Here is a 23,228-nt window from a genome sequence, read left to right as displayed (position 1 = left end):
AACTTTAGAAGTTTGAGTGCGGAAAAGTTGAGTTTGGACAATAGTTATGGAGAAGGGGAAAAAATAAACCAATAGTATAACAATCCAGCTTGTTTTAGAAGACAGTATCCAAGTTGATTCTTCATATGGATGCAATTGTGTCAGATCAGAAGTTATGTTTTCTGAGTGAGGTAAAGCATTTGTCCACATTCGGAGGCCACAGAAATAATACAGCATTTGTACTTCAACAAAACTGTATGTTGAGCCATAGTGTTGGGTTGTGAGTATGTAATTTAGACACTCCCATGTATAGATTTTTGTAGTAACTGTGTCATAGTACAATGAAACATACTTTGAAGCAAAGTTTAAATTTTAAAGCATTATACATGATGCTTGTGTTGATCAAATCTAGAATAACCATGCCAAAAATGGCACCATACGACAGTAGATACTGGCATGTGAAAATAATTCCTAGTTGTATTCTAATTTGTATTATATTGCATAATTAGTAATTATGATCATTTCTGCTTGTTTGATTCAAATGTATGAATTCCCTCAGTTACATGTTATTTTAAATAATATGAATGGATGCAAAGCACAGAATCCTAACAACTCTAAAGCACAGACTAACAACTAATAACGTTAAGGGAATAATCCTTGGTATGATATAATTTCGAAGTGGTCAAGTACAACAGCATGAAAATGTATATACAGGTAGGCCTATGTTGTAGTACTATGCACAAAATGCTACAGTACATGCACTATGTACTGGGACAGTCCAATGCATATCAACATACCCACCAACTGGAGTGAGGAACATGTATCACACTAGTGAGGCCATGCAAGGTGCTTATTGCCAACAGAGGACAGCACACAATTTGTTTCTGGATCTCCTTTCACATGGCCACACTTCCCCATGCTGTTGTTATGTAGGTTGAGCAAACCTTACTTTTCATTACTCAAAAAAATGCATCTCTTTAGTTACTTTAACAATGCCCTCAATCTTAAACTTCTGCCATATGACATATCAATAAATGCAAATAAGGTTATGGAGAAAATATAATTGAGAGGGTCCTTGGCCAAGTGTATATGTATGTGTGTGTGTGTGTATGCATACGTATATATATGTATGTGTGTGTATATATATATATATATGTATATACACGTATGTATACGTATATACATATGTATATCTATGTATACGTGTGTGTGTGTGTGTGTGTGTGTGTGTGTGTGTGTGTATTCCAATATGGAGAGAAAGAAGGTGATATAACATGAACCATGATGATAGTTACATGCAGTAAAAATGTGGGACATTACAAGAAAGAAAATTAAATAATGATCCACAAAAGTCAAAACAGAATATTGTGAGTCTAAGCCTGAAATCACAGCATGTCCTCATTTTAGTGATATATGGGTTGGCTGATTATCAATTTAAAAGATTTATTATCCAAAATTATAGATTTCATTGAGAAAACCAAACTATATAAATCTTATCAAGCATTTGAATTTTCATGCTATTCACCTTGAGGTGAGCTCAATCTAAAACATAGCTTCAGTAATCTGAAAGACATTGGCTCATTACTCTTTTCTGTATACTTTACTATTTCTTACATGGACTTTGGTTGTCTTCTAAACTTGCACAGGAAATAATTGATAGATCTGATGACTTAGAACCAAGGCAGATCCACAAGTAAGACCATTAACTTCAAATTCTTATTGCATGCGTCCCTTGACCTACATCACAGCTAAAAGGAAATAACAGAAAAATTATATAACATTTAAATAATGAAAATAAAAAAAAATATAAAAAAGGATGGATCAAGACCCCTAACCTCAACATATTTTGCTTTGGACTCATGCATCCTTAGTCCAATAAGATCAGTTGACTGCCATTGTTGCTGTTCCCCAATTTTTTTCACTGATGCACCACAGCAATGATCATTACATACTTCACTGCTTTACTCTTTTCATATTTGGAACCATTAGGATTATTGCTTTCCACTGCTTCATCACCTTCCCGTGGTCGATCTATTAGGTCAACTCTCCCAAGAACTCATGTTCGGCCTTCTTCAAAATCAAACTTCCTTGCTGCAGTTGCAATCTGATAAAGATGAACCTGTGCTGGAAGTATAAAACTTGGAATATAGCAGGCTTCCACAAAAATGAGTAAAAGTTGTAATATAACAAACTTGTGTTAAAATTATGTCCACTAAGCATATGTGGGTTATAGTTAACCTCCAGTCCATTTGAATTTATGAAACTATGACTCAAGAGTCAAGAAATTATAGTCACTCTCCAGTCATTAGTCTATGGTTGTACATGTGAACATCTAAGGGATGAAAAACTAATACTACATATGAAACATTTTAAATGGCACAATGATTTTGAAATGATACATTATCTATTTCTAGTTCTTTTTTAAAAATATAGTCACAGAAAACAAAAACCTAATAATGCAGTTATTGTTGAGAATTGTGTCCTGAAACCAATCGTTTGACGATTGCGCTACTTATAAATATATATGAATTGATCGTTAATAAAAGTTATTTGGCTCATTCATCACAAGGTTATATTTTTTTATGAACTCCTGTATTGTGATGAAATCTTTAGGACTACTTTGATCGATAAACGAGGATTTGTCACGTAGTCTTTAAACTGGTTCACGACTAAATGATACGCTATTACTAGGACAATAGCGATTATCAAGTGTAGATCGTTGTGTGCCATGTGCGTTGGTTGTCCTTGTAACCAAGTAGTGTGGAGACACTGGTATGGTACGCAGGTGAGATGTAGAAGTACATCATCACTGAACATAACCAATTGCGGAGCACTCTGCTGTCAAGAGTAGCTTGCAAAGGGTATGGGTATAAGTATCCCTCCGATCTGAGATCACCACGGTGACTTGTAAGCAACTCACTGTACTTTGGTGCCGGACTACCTAAATTTCTAATTCAGTGACGGAAGATTTCTGGACACAGTCAAGTACTTGTTAAATCGATGTGTGAGTCAAGATGGGATCGATCCCTCTAGATTCAGAAGTTAATGCATCACTGTATTTCAATTTAGTAAAGTCTAGACCCAGATAATCCATGTGATAGATTTGAAAAATTGAAATATAATGTGAATGACTATTCCAGGATTGACAGTTAAACTCCAAGTCATCTTGAGCATTTGGATCAAAGAGATGAATTATACGATGACCATACGCCAGTAGGTTTTTGAATATTGCTTTGCAATCATTCGACCTATCCGAACGTCGGATCTCATTACTAGATGGTTACATCGATTAGTTTAGAAATTTATTCTTGTGTTACCGATTTAGATTCGAACCTATAAGATCACACTCAAAAGAAGTTTCTGACTGATTATGTGGCTGATCAACGATTGAGAATCGTTCAAGGATGTAATCGTCAATTCGATGGACAATTAACCTTATGCAAAAATTGCAAAAAATTATTTGCTAAATGTTAGTGAATTAATGAAAGATTAATTAGTAATTAGATTGCCGATTAGCTCAATTTGATTGAATAATGAAGATTGGATCAAATCTAATTGAATTGGATTCAATTAAGTTCGATCTAATTAGGTTATTAGATGATCTAATTACTAAAGGAGATCAATTCCTGATTCGATCAGGACTTGGATTCAATTATTTTCTAATTGGATTAGGATCTAATTAGGTTCCTAATCAGATTAAAAATTCATTTATTCTTGGGTGCATCTAATCCTAAATTGGTTAGGATTTAATTAAGTATCCAAGAGAGTTCCCAGTTTGATTGGGACTCTCCTTTCCCTGGTGCCAATGCCAACCACCTTTTGTGCGCATGCCCAAATGAAGCATCTCACTTTTATGATCGGTTCATACTCTTCTACAAGAGATATCTCACGCAAAAGGAAGATAGTCACCCCCCTTGAACGCCAAGGATTGGATAAGTAGTTGAAATTTGATTTTAATTAAATTCTTTACCAAGATGAGATGGGATCTCATCCAAATTCCTTACCGCCACCTCTTACTTTTGTGCGACAAAACTAAGATTTGTTTTCACCATAAGAAACCTTTCTCACCGTGAAACATCGCGTGGGGACGTGAGAAAAAATAGAAAAGGGGGTGCGATCTAAATGTGGGGTGGCAATGCATGCAAGAGTCCAACACTTCCTGGACTCTTCAAACCCTATCTACTCTTTAACGCCACCTTAAGAAGACTTCTGATTTTGTGTGATAAATCTGAGGTCCCTTTCATCATGAGAAAGAAATTAGGGTGGGTGTGAGGATTGGTGTGGGTGTTGCCTTCTTGGTGTGAGAAAAAGAGGAGAGCTGTCTGCTCTTTGGGTGAGTGAAACCTAGGGTTCTAGGGTTTGTGCTTAAGGTTTTTGGGAAGAGAGAAAAATGAGAGAAGAGTCTATCCTCTGCATATTTCTTCCATCACCTCATCACCTCCAGGAGTCCTTCATCCTCTGAAAGGGTTCAAGAGATTTGAAGGAAGAATCCAGATCAGCCAGCAAGATGGTTTTCATGCGAGCTAGCACTCCCGAGGAGGCCGATCAGATCGAAGCTTCGAGTGAACTTTCCGTAGAGGTCGGACATCCTGTGCGGCTGCGAGCAACCAGCGAGGATCTTCTTTACCACATTTATTAGCAGCGACGATCGTCGATCTGCACTCAGATATCGAGTCCTGGACTCAGATAGATGTAGATTTGATCTACTACATACATCCATGCATCCAGATTTTATTTTCAGATTTTATATATACTATATATCATGTTGTAGATCCTAGAGTAAGTTGATTTGATGATTAGATCATGTGCATGTTTGATTAATATAATTAATCTAGTTATTTTTCACTATATTTTATTTCGAAAAATTTTTGAAATATATGCATAAAATCGCCTACAATTTTCTTCAGTTATACATATATTACCTTCACCAATAATCTGCACATGAACAACTGCCTCCTTCAAAATGATGAAAACGGTAGGCATCTCTTAGTATAATTGTCCGTCCAGATATTCTCGAAACATATTTCATCCAAATGTGGCAGTCATTACAGACACGAAGGTTCTTAAACACTCGGAGGGGCACCTCATCAGACAAAGTTAGGAGCCCAAAAGCAACAGCAAGTTTCTCACTGTGAATGTATGCAGTGGGATTTTTCTGCTCTTGCTCAATGTCATGTAAAAGGTAATATCTATCTTGCCTGTACCCTATCTCAACTGCCCTTTTGTTCAAATCTTTCAAGAACTCATATATCATGTCTGCTAATGGGTGCAATCGATCGCCAACAAAGAATGCATGAACCTCATTCTTCACCTCAATCCAGCTACGACCTGGCTCCTTTTTCACTCCTCTATCTTTCATCATCTGCCTCACCTGATCTCTGTGATTCCATTTCCCAGCCACAGCATATAAGTTAGATAGGAGAACATAAGTCGCTGAATCATGTGGCTCCAGCTCCAGAAGATGCTGAGCTGCAAGCTCTCCGGTGTGTATGTTCTTGTGAACTGTACAAGCACTGAGAAGGGTTCTCCAAACCATAGAATCAGGGACAACAGGCATCTCCTCTATGAATTCTCTTGCATGATCCAATTGTCCAGCTCGTCCAAGAATATCCACAACACAAGCATAATGTTCTGGTCTTGGAACAATACCATGCTCCTCACTCATGGAGTAGAAGTAGTCAAGGCCTTCATTTACTAAGCCCACATGACTACAAGCAGCTAAAACACCTATAAAAGTAACATAGTTTGGTTTCAAATCCTCTTGTTTCATCTTCTCAAACAGCTTGAGTGCTTCTCGGCCACATCCATGTTGGGAACATCCTGTGATCATGGCATTCCATGACACCTCATTCCTCTCAGACATCCCAAAGAACCCCATCTTTGCATCTTCAATGCTCCCACATTTAGCATATAGTGAAACTAAAGCATTGTTGACCTCTATCTCAGAGTCATAACCAGTTTTTATGATCCTTGCATGTATCTGCTTCCCTTGTTTTATGTCTGCCATGTTAGCAGAAGCACTAACCACAGAGCCAAATGTAAATGAATTAGATTTAACACCTGCTCTGTCCATCTGTACAAACACTTTTAAAGCTTCCTCACAGTGCCCACTTTGAGCAAACCCTGATATCAACCCGTTCCATGATATCTCATCCTTAACCTCAACAGTCTCAAATGCAGAATATGCTTCCTCAATCCTTCCACATTTAGCATAAAGGTTAATGAGTGCATTTCCAACCGAAATATCTGTTGAGTAACCAGAAATACAAGCCTGTGCATGGATCTGTAATCCCTGTTCAATTGCTTTGATTCCAGCACATGCACTAATAGCACTGGCTAATCCTATATTATCTGGCTGTATTCCATGAATTTGCATTTCTTCAAAAGTTCTCAGAGCTTCTACATAAAGCTCATGCTGTGCATATCCAGCAATCATGGCAGTCCATGAGACCACATCTTTCTCTGTGATTCTTTCAAGAATTGCCCTAGCGCTCTTCAGCTGTCCACATTTAGAGTACATATCAATCAGAACACTACTGACATAGACATTAAGCTCAAAGCCAGTCTTTATGGTCAAGGTATGAATCTGCTCTCCAAGATCAAGAGCTCCCACATAAGTACAAGTTCTAAGAATACTTGGATATGTAAATTGATTAGGTTGCACACCCTCCACTTGCATTTCATAGAACAGATCAAATGATTTTCCTAGATTACCCATTTGACCATAAGCCACAAGCATCACATTCCAAAGCACAACATTTTCTCTGTCTGTTGTATTGAAAAACTCATGTGCTGTTTCAATTGCTGCACATTTAACATAGAGATCAAGCAGAGAACCTTCAATAATATATTCTGAAGAAAGTCCACTTTTAAATACATATGAGTGGAGCTGCTTTCCCTTTCTAATATCCCCAATAGAGGCACAGGCAGTTAGTAGACTTGCTATAGTCACAGAGTCAGGTTTGAAGCCTGAAAGTTGCATCTCTTTAAAAATTTCTATTGCATTTTCACTGTTTCCATTCTGTGCATGCCCCGAGATCAATGTGTTATATGTTACACCATCATGATGGGGCATGTCACTAAAAATTTCTTCTGCCCTTCTTAAACTTCCGCATCGTGAATACAAGGTGACCAGAGCATTGCCCACAAAAGTTTCAGAGCTAAATCCTTGCTTGATAACTTGGGCATGGATCTGCTTTCCATGCTCAAAATTATCTGTTTTGGTGCAGGCACTGAGGACACTGGATAGAACATATGGAGTAGGGATGATTCCAGATCGGTGCATCTGGCTGTAAAGATGCAGAGCTTCTTCCCCAAGACCATTTTGAGAAAAACCAGACACCATGGCAACCCATGAAACATTGTCCTTTGAATACAACTCTTCAAAGACCAATCTAGCCAGATCTACGTACCCATTTTTGGCATATAAATCAATCAGCGGATTGCCAACAAGGAAATCACAACCAAATCCATACCTGATTATCTTAGCATGAATCTGTTGAACAAAAGGCCAATAACGATTATTTCCATTGCATGCTCGCAGGGCATTGGCAAAGGCAACAGGATTAGGATCCCTACACTCTCTCATCATTCTCGCAAAAAGAGCCAAAACGTTGTGATGTTCCTTCCTCCGAGAAAGCCCCATAATCATACTATTCCATGAAGCAACAGTTCGATGAGCCATATCATCAAACATTCTAACTGCATCAGAAAATTCGCCAGCAGCAAGATAAGCATCAATCAGCCGATTGCACAAATGGCTCTCTCTATCAAAACCCAATTTCAGAATCTTCCCATGAATCCTCTTAGCACCAGCGAGCGAGCCCGAACTCAAACAATCATCCAGGAGAGAAGCATAAGTACTACAGTCAGCACGAACACCGCGTTCTTCCATCAAGTTAAGAAGGAAAAAGGCATCGCTTTTTGGCATTCCTTCTACCAGGGTGGCTTCAAGTTCTCCATCAGAGGACTCCTCAAGTGCTTGGCAAACCGAAGAGTGTCCATACCGGGAAAAGCTAGCAATAAGTCCACCGGCTCGCCCGACAAGCAACTGCAGTTCCCATAGCAAAATCAGGCATAAATGGAGCTCTAGAACATGATCTTTGATCAGAAAAAGGAGGGAACTTGGAGAAGTTATCGTACCTTAAGGAGCCTGTGGTGGGATGCTGACAACTTTTGTGAAGAAATTACTCTTGGGAAGAGCGAAACGGAGGGCTGGGAGAAAGACCCAAGGAGGGAAGATGGTGTAGGGGGCATCAACGGTAATGAGGATGGACTGAGAGGCATCAACCATCAGTCCCCTCTGCTGATTTTTTGTTTTTGGGGGAGTACCACGCCAGACTCTGCTGTTTAAATGAAAGACCCATAAAATTGCAGCAACTCCACCATTATTTGAAATCCTTGCCGAAGAGAGAGAGTGTGGAATAGTGTTTTAAAACCTGAACCGTTGAGTCGATCGGAAATTTACCGGTTGTAGATTACTGCTTCAACTCTGGGTTAGTGGGAAATGAACCGTAATGCCATGTTGAGATAATAAATACATTAGTTGTTATTTAATTATAATAATATAAATATATTTATTTGATAATTTTTAGCACTGTTTATAATCAGAGAGTCACTGTGATGCTCTTATGATGATACGTTCCCTGTAATTTAATTTTCATCAATTTTAAAATTTTCCTCCCTTTTATTCCCTTGCATTAGAAGAAAGATTAGAATATGAGTACATACAGGCCCGAATATTTACAAGTTACTCGAATTCGATTCCACTACTATCGAGCTCAAGCAGTTTGAATAATTTTTTGAATTGAAGTTGAGTAGTAAGACTCGAAAACTTATAAATCTATTCAAATTTATATATATTCTTAATATTTTTATTTTTATTTAATATATATATAATTTGTAGGCTAAAATTTGTATTTGAATTCAAACTCAAGCCCGAGTATGGTTTATTTGATATTTGAGTCGAAACAAATCAATATCAAATATTTTTTTTTTCATCGAACCGTCGTCAAGCTTAAAATATTAAAACTCAGTCAACCTTGAGTCGAGTTTTATATTTGAGTATTTTAAATCGAATTAAACTCAAGCTTCGAGCTACTTGATATGGCTTGGCTCGATTGTATCCTTAAATTAAAGACCAACCTCTTGACATCATTAAGATAAGAAAATAAAGTTAGTAAAATTTTTTAAATAATTATCAAAATTGTAAAAGTGGGATCATATGTTGGGCAAAGTCATTTTCGATAGGATGTCTGTGTAACATTCAATTATTTGAGCATACCTATCAATCCTAAACTCTAAATTTACTTTTGTAAGATGCATTTGATTCCTAACTTCGGTGCTTTTTCAAGAGATATAATTTTGACCATTAAGCTCGTAGAATGTAAAAAAATTTTGAAATTTCAAGATTTTGTTTTGTTTAGGACATGTGAACTATGCAAGCAACCAGTGATGCAGTTAACTTTTGAGAGTGCCAGACATAAAATATAAAGGCAATATATATATAAATATTTTTTTTCTCTACAAAGCCTAAAGTGAGATATCTACAAAAAAACACACTCTCTAGGGCTGCAAATAGGCTGGGCTACACCTCTACCTAAGCTCAACTCGAAATTTTCTTTTTTTTGGGGCGTTGAGTTGGGTTAACCTGAAAACTTTTGAAAAATCCAAGCTAGCTCAAACTTAATTGGGCTAGTCAGAATTATCCCTTTGGGCCAAAAATTAGGCTGGTCCAAACCCAATTAATAATTTTGTGCATCAATGTTCCATATTATTTGTATATCTATCCTTCTACATCTTTCATTTTCTCAGCTTGAGTTGTAACAGGTAATTCACATAAATAAATAAATAAATATTTGAATGCAATATCCCATCTTTATTTATCCTTAACCTCTTGTCAGAATCAATGATGATCACACTAAAATTATCAGCATCCTAAGAAAAAGGGTGTACGTCAATAAAATCAAAAGGCTGGCGCAACTCTTAACTCACGTTTTCCCGAGTTGCTTTATCCTTTGAACATTATAGTTCCATGACCATTAGAACAAAATTTCCAATGGTACTCATCACCCAACCTTGCCAACCATGTGAGCTAAGAAACCATCCATCAATGTTACTTTTGTAACCTTAAGCCCATCGAAGACCTATTTTTTAAAGAAAATTAATTGCATATCATAAAGACCATAATATATGACAAGGGCTTCAAAAATAATCATAAGCTTCAAATAATACACAAGCAATAGAAAAATTGGCAAAGATCAAAATCAATAAAGTCAATAATCTGATCTCTTCAGCAAATCTTAGACTAGCAGCCTAGATGAGAAGAATGGATCCATTTTGGAATTGAATCGGACTAGGTTCAAACTTCAATTCGGGCATGGGTGAGGATGGACCAATAATGTACCTAGTCCAGCTTGTAAAACAAATTGGCTCAATATTTAAGTCTAAACTGACTTGATATTTTTCGAGCCTAGCCTGTAGCCTAACCTAAAGTTGCATCAGCCCAATGGGCTTTAGACTGACCCAAGCCCATTTCCAACCCACACTCTCACTTGGTGAAAGATTTTATCCTTGTCAACTACGTCAACTCACCTACTCTCCAATATTTAATACCAGTTCTACCACTTTGAAAGTGGGTTTTTCACATAAAATTGATGAGATTAAGAGGTCATTCTTCTAGAAAGGAAAAACTTTACATCGGAAAACTTTTTCCTTGCCAAATTGAAGCAATGCAAATATCAACAGCATGTTAATGGACTAAGAATAAAGGATCTCCGATAAATGAATGTTGTTTTACTTAGCAAATGAAGATGAGACTTATTACTAGTTGTCAAAACCCACCACTCTGGCAAAAGATTATTCTACAAATATGGCATACTCAAAGGCCTTTTTTTAATGAATGGCAATAGATTACAATCCATCTAATCAATTTTTTAGAGAGGAATCCTTCAATTCAATAAAAGTCTGCACTACAGCATTTTCTACAAGCTAGAATATTGCAAAAAAATTGATTCTAGAATTACAAGGAAACTATTTTAATGAGAAAATTTATTTGTGACAACATAAATCATTTCTCACTAAAAATAATTCTAATTCATGATAACAACTATCAATTATCATAAATTAAAAATTTTTAGTATCTTTTATAACAAAACATCTCATTGTAAAATGTTAACTTTGGATGACAATACAAAGGTTGTCATTATAATTCTTGGTGCCAAATAAAATTGTAGAGAGAAGATAATTTTTTCTTTCACTAATAAGAACTTAATCATTTGCGGCTAAGGCCTTCCTATAACAAAACTTACCAACACGACAGCTTCTATGATTTTTTTTTATGATAGGTTATTACTATAGTTGAGTTCTATGATAAATTTTCTGTTGTCATAAATGCCTTTAAAATTTTTATGATGATTATTTTATTGTCACATATAAATAATTTTTTTGATAATTATTTTTTTATTATAAAATTATTTCATTGATATATATCAATAAAATATTAGATAATACTTTAGCGATATTATTTGTTGTCATTAAAGACTTTTTATGATGAGAAAAGTCATCATAGAAGATATGGTTTTCTTGTGATCACTATAAATGATTCTTTATGAATTTTTTTTCATTAGCATGTAAACATATAATCATAAAAGAATCAAGTTTAGATTAATCTAACCCACTATAAAACTCTCCCTAGAAACATATAGGGAAAGGGAATATCAATTTTGGAGAAATTATTTAGACACCAACTCATGACCAATTTTATTTAGTACCCACGAGGTTAAAAATTTTCAAAGTAGTTTAACAAGTTAGTTACATGACTCAATATAGTTTCAAGCACCATCTGATATCCAATACCGCTATGATGACATCATAAAATATAATTTTGCCCTCACCAAAGCTTATTTATTAAAAAAATTTCTCTTTTCTTCTTTTCTCATCCTTCCTCATTCCTACCACCTCCTTTTGCTAACATCTGCTCCTCCTATCTAACTTGGTCCTACACTCGCCCTCTCCACTCCAACCACTTCTTCCTCTTCTAATATATTCTTCTTCTCTTCTCTAAATCCTACTGCCATCCTTATCTCTTTACTCTATCTAAACTGGTCTCAAGCCCCACCTGAATCCTACCCCACCTGAATCCTATATATCCACTATCACCACTTCCCTCTCTTCAACCATCTCCTTCTCTTTTTCAAACCCTGCCATCACCCTCATCTCTCCCCTCCATCCCTCTCATTCATCTAACCTGGTCCTAAGCCCTACTAGAACTTTGCCTTCTACTACCACCTTCTCCTCCTCTCTAAATTTCACTAATGTCCTCATCTCTCCTTTTATCCTTGCTCTCCATCTAACCTTGCCTCAAGCCCCATCTACTCCCACCATCTCCTTCTCTTCCAACATCTCCTCATCCTCTTTAACCTTGCTATTATCCTCATCCTCCTCTTTAACATCTCCCACCATCTCCTCATCTCTCCTCACCATTGACATCTACCTCATCATCTCCTTCCCATCTCTCATCTCTTGTATGACTGACCTCCTCTTCTTCATTATCATCTTGGCCATCTTGCGATTTCATTTGATACATTTATAATGTTCCCTACACTACCCTCTGTAGGGTTCTGACTATGCAGTGGAAAGTAATTTTTAAAATTTTAAAATCATACAAATCAGTAGCTTTATCAAAAAAAACTATCAAGCCAGAATCCAAATCCTAGAATCACCTTGCCGATATCGATCAAAGCAAAAACAAGCATGCATAGGGATAGAATTTTATACTTTCATCAAAATGAAAAAGTAACATATTGGTGTTCTTCACAAGACCCCAAGATATAAGTCCTCCAATAGTGATCTACATGAAAGTTGGCTAAGGCCCTTCCTAACCGGTACGCTGCCGCAGCCTTGTCTTCTTAAGAATACTGTCGGCTTCAAACTTGCATCACGATCGCACCAAAGCTCAATTACTTTCGATCTTACCATCAGAATGACACCAGGAAGACACTCTTCAGATGTTATATATGAAGGAAAGCGTGGTGGGTGATGTGCATGTATTTTAAAAATTTTACAGTAGAATATACATAGATTAAATAATTTAATCTATAATGCATGCATAGATCAAATCTAAATCACCATATAGGATCTATAATATAAACTAATATGCATGTATATATATCTAAAATCTAAAATTTAGTAAGTACAGAACATATCTAAGTATAATTAGATCATATCTAATTCATATTTAGATTACATCTAAAAATTAATTGAGATTAAAATCTCATACCTGAGCATGGATAGTAAATCACCGTATTTAAAATTCATAGTAAATAATTTTTCATGATACTTGGCAGCCGCACATGCGTCCGGCTTCTACGGATATCCACATGAAGTCCTGATGCTAATCGATCTCTCTAAGAGTGCTAGCTTGCAAAGATATCATCCATTGGCTGATGTGAGAGGAACATGATAGAATTTAAGAATAAGGAGATCTTCTCTTTTTCTTTCTGGATCTATGCATCTGATCTCTACAATCGAGATCAAGAGAAGAACCCTTTCTTTTCAATTTCTCATGCACAAGAGAGAACCTTTCTCTCTTCCTTTCACTCCCTTAAGAAGAATTTTTTTCTCTAATTTTTTATGATAAAAATTAGATCTAATCTGATTTTTCATACTAAAAATTATATAAAATTTTGAGATCTAAAAAAATCCAAAAGATGGATCCAAGAGAAGAACCATTCTTCTCTTTTCTTCTTCCTTTTTCTTTTTGATCTAGAACTCAAGGAAGCCCCAAATGTCCGACTAGATTTTTTTGATATTTCTTCTTTAAATTTTTATGTTGAAAATCAAATCAAATTTAATTTTTATTTTTAAAAAAAATAGAAAAAAAAATTAGAAGAAGAACTCTTTCTTCTTCAAGGCTGCACATAAGAAAGAAGATCCATCTTCTTCTTTGATCTAAAACTTCAAGAATCCCCAAATCCAAACCAATTTTTTTTTTGATATTTCTTCTCTAAATCTATATGTTAAAAATTAGATCTAATTTAATTTTTATTTTGAAAAAAAATAAAAAAAATTTAGAAGAAGAACTCCTTCTTCAAGGCGGCACGTAAGAAAGAAGACCCTTCTTCTTCCTTAATCTTTCTCTCCTTGGGAAGAATTTTTTTTCTCTAATTTTTTGTTGTATAAGCAGCAAAAAAAACTCTCTTTGATGCCCAAAAATTAATAAAAAAATATTAAAAAAATATACCAAGAAGAAGAAGAGAAAGTGAATGTTGCGAGAGGGATCTTGGGGCGTCCAACTCTTGGACGCCCCCCTCCTTGTTTTGGGTGACCATAAAGAGGAGATGGGGCACCTCCTTTTTTACAGAGGGAAGAGAAGAGAGGGGTGCAGTGCTTCTTCATGGAGCGTGGGGTTTCTTACGGTAAAACATGAGACGTAGAGAATTAATTATCACATGGGGTGGCTTTGTTTTGGGTTTAGTCCTATTCCCAAATAGGATTCAAGATCTTGGTCAAATTTTAATTAATTCTTAGATCCAATCCTAACTAACTTAGAAATTAGTTATAACAAACTAACTAATTAGATCCTAGCTCAATTAGGCCCCAATCTAATTAGAAATTAGTTAGATTAAAATCCCATTGATTCAGGAATTGATTCTTAATGGATATCAGAAAAATTTTTTAATAATAGGACTTGATCCAATCAAACCTATTTTCAAATGATATTTGATCAAATTAAAGTCTATTATCCAATAGGATTAGATCCAATCTAAGTCTATTTATAAAATAATTTTATATTCATGCATCCCTAAGATCAATTGAAATAAGTCCTGTTATTCAATAGGGCTACATCTAATTAATCCAAATCCAATCTAATTGAATCTAATTTAATTAGATTTAATCCAATCTCTATTGCTCAATCATATTGAGTCAATTAATAATTATATTATTAATTAATTATTCTTCTAATTTACTAACCATTAGTAAATAATTATTACAACCTTTGCATAGGATTAATCATCAATCAAATTGATAATTAAACTCTTCAACGATTCATAATCGTCAATCAGCCATTTGATCAGATAGGTACTTCTACGTGTATATGACCCCATAGGTTCGAACCTAAGTCAATAGCATAAGAACAATTCTTATACTAATCAATGTAACCATCTAGCAATGGGACCTGATGTCCGGATAGGCCGAATGTATGCCTAGCAACACTCTAGAACCCATGTGGATATAGTTACTGTATAATTCATCCCTTTGACACTTAATGCTCAAGGACGACTTTGGGTTAAACTGTCAACCCAAGAAGAGTGGTCCACATTGTGTCTCAATCTTAAAAATCATGTGACTCCTCATTAGAACTACTTTGGTCAAAGTTTTACTGAATTAAAACATAATGATGCATCATCTCCAATTTTACTTAGAGCGATCAATCTCATCTTGACTCGCACTCAGACTTCACAAGTACTTAACTGTACTCAGAAATCTTCCATCATCGAATTAAAAATTTGGATAGTCCGACACCAAAGCACAGTGAGTTGCTTACAAGTCACTGAGATAGCTTCAGGTCCAAGGGACACATATACCCATATCCCATCAGAGTAGTCCTTGATAGTAGAGTGCTCCAGAAGTGGTCACGCTCTGTGAAATGTACTCCTACATATCATCCATATGTCAAATTTGTGTCACCACACGTCTTGATTAAGAGGATAACCAACTAATATGGCATACAACGATCTATACTCGATACAATTATCATCCTTGTGATAATTGTATCATTTGATCGCGAGCAAAATTTAAGAATCACATGATAAATCATTCTTTATTATTTTGGAAGTAGTTCTAAAGACTTCATCATAAGATATGAGTTCTATTTTAGAAGATGTATTCTTTATTATGAATCTGCCAGATAATATTTATCATTTTATAATTTGTATACTTGTATGGAACACAATTATATACAACCTAGATGATTGGCTTTAGAACACACTTTTCAACAACTCTCACTTAGACTAAAGCCAATCAGATCGATATCAAATACCCATCTTCCATTTTAAATCATTGAACTCTTTAGATCCGATTGCTCTAGTCAATGGATTGGTCAAGTTCTCCTTTCGGTCGATCTTTCTAAGGTCGATTTTATTTTGATCTTATTGAAAAAGTTAATTGCAATGTAGAAAGTATTTGGTTCTTAGATGGAATATCAATTCTTCAGCTTGAGCTATAGCTTCAGTACTACTGTCAATACAACAAAACTAGACCATCAAGGGAGGATGCCTCTCCAAGCTCGCTAATGAACTTTCATAACCAAACAACTTCTTTACCAACATTAAATGCTGCAAAGAACTCCATATCGCAAATAAAATTTGCTACTGACTATTGCAAGGAATCTTTCCAGCATGTCGCTCTCCTTTCAGGATAAAAACACAACTGACATAATTTTATCATTTTGATCTGATTAAAAATTAGAATCAATATTCCATATATTTTAAATCAGACTCTTCATAAACGAATCATTGGTCCTTAGTATTTCATAAATATTTAAGGATGGTTTTCATAACCTTTCAAATCTTTATGAAGAACAGAGATGACAATCAAGCTTTTATTCTCTGTAATGTAGGGATGTCATCCTGATTAAGAGAATTTCATCCAAACAGCACAAAGAATGGTTTTACAGAATCATTAACCTATTTGTACATATAGGATTCTGCTTCATTATTAACGAAGCTATATATTCAAAATACATATTTTAACTCTGAGAAGCTTGATTCAATCTGAATGAACTTGAGGATTACCACAAGAAAACCATCTCGTCATAGTCAACACTACAACTTTAATGAAATTCTTTGTCAATCAGACAGAATTAATAGGTCTACACTTTTTCGTCTGTACCTCTTATCCATCTAAAATCTACTCACACCTTATGGATCTTACCCCTTTAGGTGAATTAACGAATGTCCATACATCGTTGATCTTCATGGACTTCATTTCAGATTTAATGGCTCCAAGCCACTTCTCAAGATTAGATCCTTGTATTACATCCGTATGGAAGATCAAATCTTCATCTCGAATCTAGAAATTGAAGTATCTGTTCGGCTGATACGATACTCTACTATATCTATTCAAGGATACCTTTACATTGGGTTTCGGATTTGATCTAATCAACTCTAATTCTATTGATTTGTATCAGAGTTGGTTCTTCTACCTATCAAGCTTCATCAAGCTTGCTCTTAACGGCATCAGTTTCTTCATCAAGAAATTTTTCTTCCAAAAAGAATACCTTAAGATTCATGAACATCTCATGTCCATCAGAAAGGTAGAATAAATATCCTTACATAATATTTATCAGACCAAGATCCAAGCTAATCGATTTATAAATATTTCATACATATTCGACACCCCAAATCCTAAGGTAAGAGAGTATCAAATTATCCAAGTCTATATCTCATATGGAGTTTTAGTGATCGATTTATTCGAAATATTCTCGAGCACATATCAAGTAGTCTCTAAAACATGACCTCAGGTAAACCAGCAAATCTTATAGTAGATCGAACCATGTCTAACAAGATTCAATTCTTCTTTTCAGACATCTTTTTAAATAGTAATGTCTCAAGAGAGGTCCATTAAGAGAGAATCTAATTTTCTTCAAGACATGTCAAAACTTATTGTAAAGGTATTCACTTCATCAATCAAATCGATGAATTTTAATACTCTTTGTAGTTTATTTTTCTACTTCATTACAGAATCATTTGAATATTTTAATTGATTTGAATTTATGCTTCATAAGCAAGATACACCCATATCAAGATAGGTCGTCAGAGATTTTAATGAAATAGTAAGTCCTTTTCTGGCATTAATATTTGTGAGTATAAATACATCAATATGTATCCTAATTTAGAATATCACTGGCTTATTCATCCTTTCTAATAAAAGATGAATAAGTCAACTATATCAAAAATAGACTTCAATGATATTGTCTAATCTAGGATGCTAGTCAGATGTGTACACTACACTACACTAACAAACTATGATACTGGGTTTATGTCATTTTCAATTATCTACTCATTATTGTAGCATCATTCACAATGATATTACAATAATCATACTTATTGACACCATCAATAAGATTGGACAAAAGTGACAATCATTTAAAATGACATCTTTAGGGTTGAAAATAAGTTCGATGATTCCTAATATTAAGATTGGAACAGACTTCTATGTTATGCATTCAGGAGTCTCTTGCCATTTTTAAATCTTCTACTATCCTGAAGTCTTTTGTAACTATTTACAAACATGACTTTCACTATCGTTATCCTATACCCTAATAGTAGTATTACCAATCGAGAAACTTTAAAGAGTTATCACATAACATCTTGACCAGCAACGATTTATTGATTTCTCTTTTAAGCCTATTTGGGTTAGTCTGAGACTTCTTGATTAATTCACTCAAAAAACTATATTCAACTTTCGATGCTAGCTATCGATGTTAGATCTGATAACGTTGTCACTATCTAATAAAGCGATAATTTTCTAACTATTTCTGAAAAGAGAATAATTGATCTTTAGTATATGAATTATTTTAAGCCTAAAGACTTAGATTTTAGTCTAAAGGTTCTCTCACTATTTTATACGAATTGATGATCTCTACCTCCAATTCGAAGAATTACCATAATTCTTTAGCAGGTACTAGAATCCACACGACTGTATACAGATCTGAGTATGGCTCGACCAACCTATATGCATCTACAGATAGGTTCTCAATCAATTATTTTTCTAAATAATTTTTAGTAATTAATTTTATCTTAGATTTTATTTCAGTAGGTGATGGGCCTCCACTGAAAGTCCTAGTTAGGTCCAACCATTAACATGAACCTACTCAGTGATTCTAACTAATAAATAATTAGGCCCGAGTATGGCTCAGCCAATCCAACCATTCATTAGATAGTACAACAGAGTCATCATATGATGAATAATAATTTTATCATTCAGAGAAACACCAGACGGATGGTGCCTGCAATGTCAATCAAAAATAATGGACCCATTATCATTTACCTTAATAGCAGGCTATGATCTAGTTATCATTATAACTAGCTTATTTTATGGACCTAATAATTTAGAAGATTTGGTTAATATATCTTAGAGAACATCAGTCGACCTACAAGTCATAATCCTCCCACTGGCTTCACCAAGTCATGAGAAGGATTAGTGACTAGTGGGTCCAATCGGCATATCATAGATCCTCCCACTGACTTTATCAAGTCATGAGAAGGATTAGAGATAAGTCGATCCAAGATACCTAAATCAGTCATACTGATTAACCTTAACAACATGGGTCAACTCGAGTCACCTAGTGATCTAATCAGCCTAATGACTTGGGTTCAACTTTTGAGTATGAATCAAGGTCCATTTGGTTTGATCAAAGATATGGACTCGATCAACTATAACTATTATTTTTGATCTAGAGTATCCTTGATCTAATCTAAATTAACTATTGGTTAGATTGGATCAACTACTCTTTTTAATCCATTAAGTCTTTGATTCTAACTTTAGCTCTAACCCAATTAAAAGGATCTTATTTGAGCTAACCCATGCCTCTATTTTATGCAATGTCATTAAATCTTTAATTACAATTCTAGATCTAAAATATATTTTTTAATTCTTAATTTAGTATAGCATCAATATGAGTTAAGGTTATGAAACAATTTCTTATGTAAAATCTTTTACATTAAATCATAAAATCTTTTAGATCAAATCTAAATTTTCATGATTTTCAGTCAAAGCAATTTTGATCAATCAAGATTAGATGTAATTAATTTTTTCGTAACTTGTATCACATACAACAATACCTAGAGTTTCAAGATCTAGGATTTTGCAAGAAAGTAAGTTTTCTCTTTTCACTTTCTTCTTCATGGGACCTTATAGTGGCACCCCTACACGCTTGAAGAGCACTCCATTGAATGAGAAGAGAGGGTCATGCAACCCTACTTGCTCCTATGATCGGACGATCCGGTGATTATCCAATCCGAGTACTTTGCTACTCAGAACTTTTAATCTAATTTATATATCATATATGCAAAAATTTAGATCAAATCTAAATTATATTAGATTTGATTTTATATTAGATCATATTTAAAATCAGATCATAATACATCTCATGTATTACTAAATTTAGATTTCAACTCTACATGCATATATATTTATATCATAATGAACCTGGCTCTGATACCATTTAATTTGAAAGAAAGCATGGTGGGTGATATGCATACATTTTAAAAATTTTATAGTAGAATATATATAGATTAAATAATTTAATTTATAATGCATGAATAGATCAAATCTAAATCACCATACAGGATCTATGACATAAACTAATATGCATGTATACACATCGAAAATCTAAAATTTAGTAAGTACAGAATATATCTAAGTATAACTAGATCATATCTAATTAATATTTAGATTATATCTAAAAATTAATTGAGATCAAACTTTCATACCTGAGCATGGGTAGTAGATCACTGCATCCGAAATCTATAGTAAATGATTCTTCATGATGCTTGGCATCACATACACGTCCGGTCTCTACGGATATCCATACGAAGTCCTGATGCTGATCGATCTCTCTGAGAGTGCTAGCTCGTGATGAAATTTAAGAATAAAGAGACCCTTTTCTTTTTTTTCTAGATCCATGCATCTGATCTCTATAATAGAAATCAAGAGAAGAACCATTTCTTCTCAATTTTCTATGCACAAGAGAGAACCTTTCTCTCTTCCTTTCATGCCCTTAAGAAAAAATTTTTTCTCTAATTTTTTATGATGAAAATTAAATCTAATCTGATTTCTCATACTAAAAATTATATAAAATTTTGAGATCTAAAAAAATCTAAAAGATGAATCCAAGAGAAGAACTATTCTTCTCTTTTCTTCTCCCTTTTTCTTCTTAATCTAGAACTCAAGGAAGCTCCAAACGTCCAACCAATTTTTTTTTGATATTTTTTTTTTAAATTTTTATTTTAAAAATTAGATTTAATCTAATTTTTATTTTAAAAAAAATAAAAAAAAATTTAGAAGAAGAACTCCTTCTTCAAGGCTGTGCACAAGAAAGAAGATCTATCTTCTTTCTTTATCTAAAACTTTAAGAATCCTCAAACCCAAATCAGATTTTTTTTTTAATATTTTTCTTCTAAATCTATATGTTAAAAATTAGATTTAATTTAATTTTTATTTAAAAAAATAAAAAAAAATTAAAAGAAGAACTCCTTCTTCAAGGCTGCACGTAAGAAAGAAGATTCTTCTTCTTCCTTGATCTTTCTCTCCTTGAGAAAAATTTTTCTTCTCCAATTTTTTACTGTATAACTAGTAGAAAAAACTCTCTTTGATGCCCAAAAATTAGTAAAAAAAGATTAAAAAAATATACCAAGAAGAAGAGGAGAAAGTGGATGTTGCGAGAGGGATCTTGGGGCGTCCAACTCTTAGACGCCCCCCTTCTTGTTTTGGGCGACCATAAAGAGGAGATGGGGTGCCTCTTTTTTCACGAGGGGAAGAGAGGAGAGGGGTGCGGTGCTTCTGCATGGGGCATGGGTTTCTCATGATAAAAAATGGGGCATATAGAATTAATTATCACATGGGGTGGCTTTGTTTTGGATTTAGTCCTATTCTCAAATAGGATTCAAGATCTTGGTCAAATTCTAACTAATTTCTGGATTCAATCCTAACTAACTTAAGAATTAGTTATAACAAACTAATTAATTAGATCCTAATCCAATTAAGCCCCAATCCAATTGAAAATTAGTTAGATTAAAAGCTCATTGATTCAAGAATTGATTCTTAATGGGTATCAGGGAAGTTTTTTAATAATAGGGCTTGATCCAATCAAACCTATTTTCAAATGGCATTTGATCAAATCAAAGCTCATTATCCAATAGGGTTAGATCCAATCCAAGCTTATTTATAAAATAATTTCATATTTATGCATCCTTAAGATCAATTGGAATAAGCCCTGTTATTCAATAGGGCTACATCCAATTAATCCAAATCCAATCTAATTGAATCCAATTCAATTAGATTTAATCCAATCTCTATTACTCAATCAAATTAAGCTAATTAATAATCATATTATTAATTAATTATTCTTCTAATTTATTAATCATTAGTAACTACTTATTACAATCTTTGCATAGGATTAATCATCAATCAAATTGATAATTAAACCCTTCAATGACTTATAATCATCGATCAGCCATTTGATCAGATAGGTACTTCTATGTGTGTGTCATCCTATAGGTTTGAACTTAAGTTGGTAGCATAAGAATAATTCTTGTACTAAATGATGTAACCATCTAGCAATGGGATCCGATGTCTGGATAGGCCGAATGTATGCCTAGCAACACTCTAGAATCCATGTGGATATAGTTACTGTATATTTCATCCCTTTGATATTTGATGCTCAAGGATGACTTTGGGTTAAACTATCAACCCAAGAAGAGTGGTTCACATTGTGTCTCAACCTCAAAAATTCTGTGACTCCTTACTAGAACTAATGGCCAAAGTTTTACTGAATTGAAACACAACGATGCATCATCTTCAATTTTACTTGGAGTGGTCAATCCCATCTTGACTCACACTCAGACTTCACAAGTACTTAATTGTACCCAAAAGCTTTTCATCATCGAATTAAAAATTCAGATAGTCTGGCATTAAAGCACAGTAAGTTACTTGCAAGTCACTGAGATAGCCTCAGGTTCGAGAGACACATATACTCATATCTCATCAGAGCAACCCTTAACAGCAGAGTACTCTGGAGGAGGTCAAGCTTAATGAAATGTACTCCTACAAATCACCCATATGCCATAACCATGTCATCACACATCTTGGTTAGGAGGACAACTAACTAATATGGCATACGATGACCTATACTTGATACAATTATCATCCTAGTGATAATTATATCATTTGATTACAAGCAGAATTTAAGAACTACATGATAAATCTTTCTTTATCATTTTAAAAGTAGTTCTAAAGACTTCATCATAACATATGAGTTCTATTTTAGAATATATATTCCTTATGATGAATCTGCCAGATAATATTTATTATTTTATAATTTGTATACTTGTATGAAATGCAATCATCTAAAACTTAGATGATTGATTTTAGGACATATTTTTCAATAACATAATATAAGATTTAATTTTTAGCTCCAATATATGAAAAAACTAAATCCTAGGGCACTCAAGCAATACTTGTTG

General features: G+C 34.2%; 1 protein-coding gene across 4 annotated transcripts; it reads right to left on the bottom strand.

The window, feature by feature from the left end:
* Positions 1-1,462: 1,462 nt before the first annotated feature.
* On the bottom strand, positions 1,463-8,402 carry LOC105032299 (pentatricopeptide repeat-containing protein At4g13650). 4 transcript variants are annotated; one of them, XM_010906704.4, is made up of 4 exons: positions 8,122-8,402; positions 4,902-8,029; positions 1,815-2,098; positions 1,463-1,716 (listed from the first exon to the last, which is right to left on the bottom strand). In XM_010906704.4, exons 1-2 carry the CDS (start codon positions 8,263-8,265, stop codon positions 4,904-4,906), a joined length of 3,270 nt encoding a protein of 1,089 aa, XP_010905006.1. In that variant the 5' UTR covers positions 8,266-8,402; the 3' UTR covers positions 1,463-1,716; positions 1,815-2,098; positions 4,902-4,903. The 4 variants fall into 4 exon arrangements, with proteins under 4 accessions (XP_010905006.1, XP_010905008.1, XP_010905007.1 ...); XM_010906706.4 differs by having other exon boundaries at positions 1,815-2,070; XM_010906705.4 differs by having other exon boundaries at positions 1,463-1,727; positions 1,815-2,103; positions 8,122-8,401.
* Between the last annotated feature and the right edge of the window lie 14,826 nt (positions 8,403-23,228).

Source organism: Elaeis guineensis, chromosome 6 (assembly GCF_000442705.2).
Source record: "Elaeis guineensis isolate ETL-2024a chromosome 6, EG11, whole genome shotgun sequence".
Taxonomy (NCBI): Eukaryota; Viridiplantae; Streptophyta; class Magnoliopsida; order Arecales; family Arecaceae; genus Elaeis; species Elaeis guineensis.
The sequence above is the reverse complement of the archived record's forward strand: the minus strand, read 5'-3'. Positions and strand labels throughout refer to the sequence as shown.